This window comes from Myotis nattereri, assembly GCF_964212035.1.
Source record: "Myotis nattereri genome assembly, chromosome: 8".
NCBI classification, from domain to species: domain Eukaryota; kingdom Metazoa; phylum Chordata; class Mammalia; order Chiroptera; family Vespertilionidae; genus Myotis; species Myotis nattereri.
Genome location: NC_138083.1, coordinates 49565773 through 49575486, shown reverse-complemented (window position 1 = coordinate 49575486; position 9714 = coordinate 49565773). Strand labels below are relative to the sequence as shown.

General features: G+C 44.7%; 1 protein-coding gene across 1 annotated transcript in view; it reads left to right on the top strand.

Moving 5' to 3' along the window:
• The first annotated feature begins 3269 nt into the window (after positions 1-3269).
• The window catches only part of CD226 (CD226 molecule), a 60868-nt gene continuing 54423 nt past the window's right edge, over positions 3270-9714 (top strand). Inside the window, exon 1 of the mRNA XM_081097858.1 lies at positions 3270-3599. Coding sequence (XP_080953984.1) covers positions 3356-3599 — 244 coding nt within the window. The 5' untranslated portion in view covers positions 3270-3355. The remainder of the gene's footprint in view (positions 3600-9714) is intronic.

The window sequence follows — 9714 nt, the reverse complement described above, 5'->3', positions numbered from 1 at the left end:
AGCCTGTAGATTGCTTTTCCCCTTGCAATTTAGACTTCTTTCATTTCTTTTTCTTGCCTAATTGCTCAGGCTGAGACTTCCAATACAATGTGAATAGTGGTGGTGCAAGTGGGCCTCCTTGCCTTGCTCCTGCTCTTAGAGGGAAGTTTCACCACTGAATCTGACGTCAGCTGTGAGTTCTCCATAGATGCCCTTCACTAGCAGTCATTCAGGTTCTCTGAGCATCAGTTTTCTCTCCTGCCATTTCCCCTTTTCTCTGACAGATCTATTCCTTGACCTTTTCTAACATCTCTGGAAGCATTTTATTTCCTCCTTGGCTCCAGCTTCAAACAGGAGCCTCCATAATGAGCAGCGTGTCTCCTCCCAGGACTTCTAACCAGCACTGTGGGAATGGGTTCCTCCTTATGCTCCTCTGAGTCACCTCCCTGCCTGTTTGGCTCCTTTTGCTCTCCCATTATTCTTTCTAGTAATTTTTCTTGTGAAATGCCCTCTATTGAACCAGTGGCCATGGGCTCTATTTTCCTAACTGGACCCTGACTGGGGCCCATGGAGTCAAGGACACCCATAATTATTGTGTCCCTGTGTGATAGATAGTGGATAATGTCTGGCAGTCAGTCTATTGCTCTTCATCTCCATGGAAATCTTTGAGAACAAGCTTCCCGCCGCCTTACTCAGATCACAGTGACAGTGCCTAAGTTTCGTACCCTTTTCTGCTTCCTTCCAATCCAGTCTTCATGCAGCAACCAGAACAATTGTAGGAGCTCCGAGGTATGTGGTTGTAGGAAACAGAAACTGCTTTTCTCACAGGCTTGTAAAGTATAGGAATTTATAGCCTTCCACAATGAGCTCAGACTCTAGAATCCTGAATTCAGTACCTCAGTGATGCCATCTGAGACCCAAATTCATTCCCATCTCTCTCTGCCACACTCTGTCCTCAGGTTGCTTGTGGTAACTGGGGCAACATTTTTTCTTATTCAAATATAATAATAATACAATAAGATTTGAGAGAGAGAAAGAGAAAGAGAGAGAGAGAGAGAGAGAGAGAGAGAGAGAGAGAGGTGTCTTTGACATCAAATGTAAAGAATTTCCCTTACTTTGAATGCATCAATTCAGTCCATGATTGGCTTCTCCACCTCTGCCCCCAAATAGGTCTTAGTTGTCTGTATCATGGCTTAGATTTGTTCTACTATCCCTATGGTGCTGGAGAAGGAGTGGATCCTAAACAAAGCCAGCTTCCTGATAGGAGTGAGGGAAGTTGTCTGATAATTCAAATCTGATCGTATCATTCTGGTATCTAAAAGCCTCCAATTGCTTCCGCTTGCACATATAACCCTATCAGAAAATCTGTAAGGGCAAACATTGTCTCACCCAATCCATCTGGAGTCAGTCTCCTGGCAATTCCTGTCCACATCTCATCTCAATGGTTCCCGCTACAACGCTGAAGGCGTTCCCTCAGAGCTATGTTTGTGCCTTAGATGTACGTTCCAGGAATGGTTCCTGGTGCTGAGTCACAGATGCAGCAGGATGCCCTGGTCCCTGACGACCCACTGTGAAGTGCTTCATGTATGCCGTTCAACACCCTTTCAATCCGGCCCCAAGTTCATTTTTGTCACGTCCCCACCCACTACACTGTAGTCACATTGTTTCCTGGTAGTGTCCCATGTTGGCACTCCATTGCTCTTCCTCCCACTTTTCTACTTGGAAATTTGTATTGTGGTTGGAAGTCCCAGAGTCTGGTACACTCTTCCTATGACACCCTGCCCAAATCTATTGGAACGAATTCCCTCTCTCGGATGTTATACAACTTGATCAAATGACTTGTATAGAAATGACCAAGTTTTATTATAACAAATTCCTTCTTTAATCTGCCAGACCCAACATTTTATGGGTGATTTGGGGGTAGAGATCATGTCTATCTTGTGCTGGTATTGTCAGCAAATGGTTTCAATGAATTACTTACAAAACAGAGATCACAGATATGTCAATTAACTACTACAAAGCTGTTACAAATGATATCATCAATGTGAAAGCTTTTGGAAAATAGAATGCTATGTAAACCTAAGTTAGCACCATACATTATTATAGGTACACATCATAATGTTCTGATTACCATGACATTGTTGATTTCACATTTGATATTGAACTATAATCATATAAGATGTAACAGTTAGGGATACTGGGTGGAGGTACATGGGAGCTCTGTATTATCTTGGAAAGTTCCTGTGACTCTATAATTATTTAGAAATAAAAAGTTTTAAAAAAATCAACCATAACAGTAGATTTGGGGGGCCTTCGGTGACTCCTTCATCATCCCAAACCAATTCTGAGCTCAGCAAAGGAAGGCCCTGCCCAATGGGGCTGCCAGATCCCCAGTCATAGACTCCTCCCCTCACCCTTCAGTCTCTGCTCCAACCTCAGGTCCTTAGTAAAGACTTCTGGGCCTTTCTATCAAAGGGAAATGCTAGAGCCTCTCCCCTGATCCATGCCCCTGCTGTGTTTTCCCTCATGCACTTACCACCTATAACTGACTCTACTTTTTACTGTTTTGTTTTCCTTTCTGTCTCCTCCCACTAGAACATAAGTTCGATGATGGCAAGAATTTTAAAGAATAAATTGACTGTTGTATCCTCATTACCTAGAGAAAAGGCACTCGGAAAATGTTTGTTCAGTGAATGAATCTTTGTAGAAATGAAAGCTTGAAAATAAGTTGTTTCCCCAAGAGAAGCAGTTCAAATCTGCCCATCCTTGTATGAGAGCAAAGCTGACTTTGAAGCTCAGACCTTTTTCCTGTGTTCGCACTTCAGAAAGAGGAGAGACCACTGATAGTATCTGAGAGGAAGGAAGCAGTGCCTTGCGCTGGGTCTCTGCAAGTAACATTATAAAACTTGTCTTTTTTCCAGACCTGCCTCCCAGGCGCTTTCCAGAGATGGATTATTTTACTTTCCTCGTGGCTCTTCTTCATGTACACAAAGGTAAAGATAATGTCTTCAGTCCTTTTTCTGGTCTTGTAGTGTGACATGTTCTGAAATTATAATGCTCTGTAGTTGGCTTAGATAATTTTCCACTTGTTCAGAAAAAGGAAAAGTTCCAAGCGCCTATTCCCAGCAGTGGAAACCCTTTTAGACTAAGGTAGAAGTTGTTAGTCTCTACCATGGTCTCAATTTACTATCTTGCTAGGTCTTAGAAAGCTTAGAACAGCGTAAGGTATCTATCTGGTGTTTTAAGCATAATGTCTAATTGAATGAATATGATGTCTATTTCAGCTCTAGGTGAAGAGATATTTTGGAACACAAGAGTCAAACTTGCAGAGACTCTGACTCTCGAGTGTCAGTATCCATTGGGCACCTTAGTCCAGATGGAGTGGTTCAAGATCAACGCAACGGAGAAAGAGTCCATAGCCATTTTTCACCCTACCTTTGGTTCGGAAATAAGGGAGCCCTATGTTGGTAGGGTTTACTTCTTGAAGTCAACCTCGGGTCCCAACGATATGATGCTGGCCTTTCACAATGCCTCTGAGGCTGACGTCGGTTTCTACTCCTGCCTTCTTGAAATATTCCCATATGGATCTTGGGAAAAGGTGATACAGGTGGTTCCATCAGGTAAGTGCAAATTTCATTTCCCTTTTTACCCATCGGCAGCATTTGATTTTATAAAGCCCAAGTAGAAGCAATGACGTGCTTTATCATATTTTGTGATGCTTTCCAATTCCATTTCTAGATTCTATGAATGTTATTTCAAAGGAATAAAACTGAGTTAACCTTGTTTTTTTTAATGTGCTATCATTTTTGAGTAGAAGAAGCATCTCACAAATTTGAATGTACTGGAAGAAAGCACAGGTCTTATATTGTCTTCATGATAAGTTGACCCTACATTTGCTGGCAGTGTTTGGTCCAGGAACACAATACGTTCCGCAAGCCTCCAGCACAGAGTTGAAGAGCAAATTGGATGCTTTATTCTAGATAAATGGTACCATTAATGCAAAATTATGTTAGAATGTGTGTCAACTTTAGAACAGGCACCTCTCTGTTAGTAACTGATTTAGAGAATTTAAGGGTAAGAATGGCTGCATTTATTTATTGCTTCTAGGAAAACATGCTGAGTTGACTTGGGAGATAACATCTCAAGGCCCGCAGAATTTGTGGTAGAAATGGAGTTGTGGAGAGATTTACTATAACCCATGTGTCTCTGGCCTGACTAGTCAGTTAAAGCAAACGTTATACTGTGTGTGTATTAAGTAAGCAAGTGTCAACTCATGTAATACTTGTGAAGCACCATGGGGCAGGCCAGATGTTCGCATTATACAGACAAAGAAACTGAGATCTGGGGTCATTAACCAACTCAAGTTTGGGAGCTTCCAAGTCACAGCACCAGAGTGAAACCAAGGGATGCGCCTGAAAGTGCCAGTAATGATCTCAAGGGGAGCTCGACTCCAACAGAGCAGATCACAAAGGCTCAAGGGAGGGACAAGTCATGTTGGACCTTGTAGATGGGGAAGGAATTTTTTAAGGTAGAGAGACTGGGGTGACGGAAAGAGAAAATGGAGAGAAAAGGACATCTTCGGCAACCCTGATGGCATTGGGTGGGTGTTTAAAACTCATGCAGGACACAGAACAGGACCCATCTGACTAGAGTCCAGAACTGAGCAGGATGCAGTTATTACCCTGGGCTCTGAGACCTTCCCTGTCACTAGAGGTGCCCTGAGAGGTAACCTCAAGGGTGAGAAAGAAACTGTGAGTATGGGACCCTCTCCCTGCCTGCACCAGCAAAAGGGCTCAACATACGAGATGTTGGGGTCCCAGGTAAGCTTTTATATCATAGATGACATATTAGAAAATAATTTGAACCCCAGTGGGCAGCAGAATGTCAGAGAGGAGCCCAGGAGTCTAGGATGGCTCAATCTCACTGTGCCTAATAGAGTTTGAGCCTCACTCTGTAGCATAGACCCTTGAAGTCACTGAATAATTTTCAGAGGGGACACAAAATAAACCCATCTTTTTCACCACCTAGAAGATGAAACTAGTCACCACCCTATAGGAAGGGAAGAGTTTAAGGGCAGGTGGACCAATTGTATTTTGTGTATTGGAACACTTATTATCCACTGCTGGTCAGAGTATAAATTGGTGCGTATATCATATTATTGGTGTTGGTAATATTCAGGGTTCTCCAGAGAGGCGGAACCAGTAAGACATGCATGTACATAGAAAGAAATTTATTGCAAGGAGTTGGCTCATGTGTTTATGGAGACTGGCAAGTACAACGGTATATTGTGGGCTGGGAGGTACACACACACACACACACACACACACACACACATACATGCAAAGAGGGTTCTGTAAGATGTTACATTTCAGCAGTTTTTTATTTAAGAAAGAGAAAAGATATTAAATGGTGCCTATAAGAAATAGTCAACTGATGAAACAGAAACATTCTAAAGGCTTACAAATCTCCCTCCTTAATGAAATAAAATAACATATAGAGAAGGCAGATGATAAAGAACATTCTAAGACCCATGGAAAACCAGAATATGGTTCCTGCCCTTCTCAAGGGTGAAATGAATGGGAATCTGAACCATGGCTGTTTCTGTTGACTTGCCTTTCAATCGAGAAGACAGGGAGGAGCAAGCTGGAGAGCTCACATCTCTTTGAGACTCAAATCTCAGGCTTTGGGGTAAAGTTCTGCAATCAGAAGTCAAACAGAGAGAAATAAAGAAACCACCTCCAAAACAAGGCAATCATGGATTTATATACATGATTATATCCGGTTACTGGATGGTGAAGAAAGTGTAATATACAAGCACAAGGACATGGTTGGGTTTTATGAAGGTCCTGTCCTCTGTTTGTCCAGTCAGCACCCAGGACTCTCTGCTACTGCATTTCTTCATGAGGCCCCATCTGTCACCCTCATTGCCATATAACATCCAGAAGAGGACTTTTACTTTACACTTGTTGCTTGACCCACTCAGGCAGTCCAGAGCTGGATGAAATTGGCTGTGATCTTTGCATGGAGCCATTTTGCTTATCTACCCCAAACCCTCCCCTTCTTTGTAGATGTTTTGATGTCCCAGATGGCCTTAGGGGAGGGGTGCATTTGGCTGAAAGGCTAGAGAGCGTTCCCTAGGGCTCTTTTTTTAAAAAATATATTTTTATTGATTAAGATATTACATATGTGTCCTTGTCCCCACGTTACCCTCTACCCCGCCCCCCGCTCATGCCCTCACCGCCCCCCCCCCCTGTTGTCCGTGTCCATTGGTTAGGCCTATATGCCTGCATGTAAGTCCTTTGGTTGATCATTCCCCCTTACCCCCACCCTCCCCTACCTTCCCTCCAAAGCCCGACAGTCCAATCAATGCCTCTCCGTCTCTGGATCAGTCCTTGTTCATCAGTTTATGTTGTTCATTATATTCCACAAATGAGTGAGATCATGTGGTATTTATCTGCTCTCCAGTTCCATCCATGCTGTGGCAAATGGTAAGAGTTCCTTTTTCTTCTTCCTCTTCTTAAAGAATACCTTTCAGCATTTCATATAATCCTGGTTTGGTGGTGATGAACTCCTTTAGCTTTTTCTTATCCGTGAAGCTCTTTCTCTGACCTTCTATTCTGAATGATAGCTTTGCTGGATAAAGTAACCTTGGTTGCAGGTTCATGCTATTCATCACTTTGAATATTTCTTGCCACTCCCTTCTGGCCTGCATGGTTTCTGTTGAGAAATCAGCTGACAGTCGTATGGGTACTCCCTTGTAGGTAACTGACTGTCTTTCTCTTGCTGCTTTTAAGATTCTCTCTTTGTCTTTGGCTCTTGGCATTTTAATGATGATGTGTCTTGGTGTGGTCCTCTTTGGATTCCTTTTGTTTGGGGTTCTCTGCGCTTCCTGGACTTGGAAGTCTATTTCTTTCACCAGGTAGGGGAAGTTTTCTGTCATTATTTCTTCAAATAGGTTTTCAATATCTTGCCCTCTCTCTTCTTCTGCTACCCCTATAATTCTGATGTTGGTACACTTGAAGTTGTCCCAGAGGTTCCTTACACTATCTTCATATTTTTTGAATCTCTTTTCTTTTTTCTTTTTCAGTTGGGTATTTTTTGTTTCTTTGTATTTCAAATCTTTGACTTGATTCTTGGGACCCTCTTGTCTGCTGTTGGATCTCTGTAAATTATTCTTGATTTCAGTCAGTGTATGCTTAATTTCTAGTTGGTCCTTTTTCATGTCCTCCATGGTCTCACTATACTTATTGAGGGACTCATTAAATTTATTGGCGGTTTCCATAAAATTCTTGAAAAACCTTATAAACGTGGCCTTGAACTCTATATCCAGTCGTTTGCTTTCCTCCATTTCTGCCATTTGTGACCTGTTTCTTTGTCTCCACATTTTGGCTGCTTCCCTGTGTTGATAGAATGGCTTTGTGTGCTAGGTGTCCTGTAGGGCCCAGTGGCTCAGCCTCCCCAGTTACCTGAGGTGGACACTCTTGGTGCACCCCCTCATGGGCTTTGTGCACAGTCTTGTTGTAGCTATGCCTTGGTTGTTGTAGGATCACTGGGAGGAATTGACCTCCAGGGCAATTGGCAGTGAGAATCAGCTGTGTCTGCAGTGGGAGAACTTCTGTGCTGGAGACACCCTTCTGGGGCAAGACGTGCTTCAGTGGGGCTTTGGTGTTCACTGAGACTGCACCCTGAGTGTGTCCCTTATGGATCTGAGGAGTTGTGATCTGGATGGTCCCCCTCTGACCACTGGGCAGAGTGGCTCTTGGATCTAAGGAGGTGCTAATTTAGCCTCTGCCTGAGGTTACACAGCAGGAACTATGAAGAGAACTGCAGATTCCCCTTCCTTTTTTTTGGAGTTTGGAAGTGCCCTGATGATGCTCAGCTGTGTAGCAATGCAAGCCGCTGTGGGGCCTTGGGCCTTCTCTTGGAAGCTCTGGGTCTATCTGGCCCAGCTTCGGTTAGGTAATTACAGGTTGCAAATGGCCGGGGCATTCATATGCAAAAGCCTCTGCCGCAGCCTGGGCGGGGCGGGGTCTTAAGGAATCAAAGGGCGGAGAAAGCAGCTATGGCGGAGCCTCAGCCCCGCCCTAAGGAGTCGTGAGTCCCAGTGTCCCGGCAATGGCTGCAAGCACCTCTGAGGGAAAGCCGCTCTCAAGCTCGCCCGCTGCAGGGAGCTTGTGTCTCCCTCCGGATTCAAAAAGACAGCCGCATCCTCAGGTGCCAGACCCTTTCCGCGTGTGCGAGCCCCCGTACCTCTGCACTCCACCTCCGCAGCTCCTCCCGCTCTCAGTGTGCTTTTCTTTCCTTCTAGTTGTAGAATTTACACTCAGCCAGCCCTCCTGTAGTTCTGGATGGTGTCCACCTTGTGTTTTTGATGCATTTATCGATTGTGGGAAGCAGCAATTTCCCGGTGTTTATCTATGCCGCCATCTTTGTTTTCTCCCTAGGGCTCTTTAAGATGGTCTTAGTGCAGCTGGAGAGGGGGAGTCCCTGAGTTTTCCTCCTCTAGCTTTCCGGGACCAGGCAGTTTATACCTCTAGTGTCATCTTTACCACAGCTGCTCTCTCCCCAGCCCTGCATGACTGCCACCCACAGTATGTGAGCGCCGCACGGTTCCTCTACAGAGTGGGTGCTGCTGGTGTGTGGGTGCTAGTATATGGTGGGGAGTGCGGCTCCACTTGTCGCAGCCCCTCCAGATAACTGGGAGAGCTCAGCCCACAGCTGAGCTGCCTTTCCAGACCTTCTGGGTCTGTCTTCTTATCTATAGTTCCGCTCATCACAGGTGGAGAGCTGCAGACACTAAGTACTGTTGTCCAGCTTCCTCTCAAAACTTCCATGGGATTAGGGGGTGGGTGTCAGTGGCCTTCGGAGACCTTACAGGAATTTGCCCATTGACAGATCACATTAACTGAGAATATCATTACATGTGTGCATGTTGTAAGATAAAAATGCTGGGTTTGGGCCCTGGCCAGTTTGGCTCAGGGGATAGTGTTGGCCTGTGGACTAAAGGGTCCCAGGTTAGATTCTGGTCAAGGGCCTGTACCTTAGTTGCAGGCTTGATCCCTGGCCCTAGTCGGGGCTGCGGAGGGGGTGGGGGGGGCACATGCAGGAGGCAACCAGTCTATGTGGTCAATGTTTCTCTCTCTGTGCCTCTCCTCTTCCCTTCCACTTTTTCTAAAAATCAATGGAAAAATATTGTTGGGTGAGGAATAACAACAAAAAATGCTGGGTTTGGGATGTTTAAAACCAAAGGGACAAAAAGGGAAATAAATAACTGGAGAAAGGAGGGAAAAGCAAGCCCTCGGCTGACCCGAGGCCTGGGGCCAGAATCCGTGTTCTCTCTGAGCCAATGCGTCCCTGCCGCTTAGCTAGCACCGATAAAGGGGTGCTGAGCTGTGCTTTCTGTTGGTGGGTTTGTTTTTGTTTGGTTTTATACGGAGTGGCGATTGTAAGCAGGGTGGCTTTCCCTCTCATTCGAAAGTTTCTGAAGACACTGAAGATTTGGAAACTGTTGAGAATTGTAAGACTATCAAGTCGGTCATTTAGGGATCAACACAAAATTATTCCCGCAGGCGGCCTCTCTTCCACTCACTCCACAGTCTTTTTAAGTAAATAACCCAGTTGATGGGGCATCTGGTGCTTCCCTTGAGAGACTGTTCACAATCCAATAAATCTCAATGTGAGAAAATTTCCCCTGACTTCACCTGTTTAACCAACTTACGGTTTTTTGGTGTGTTT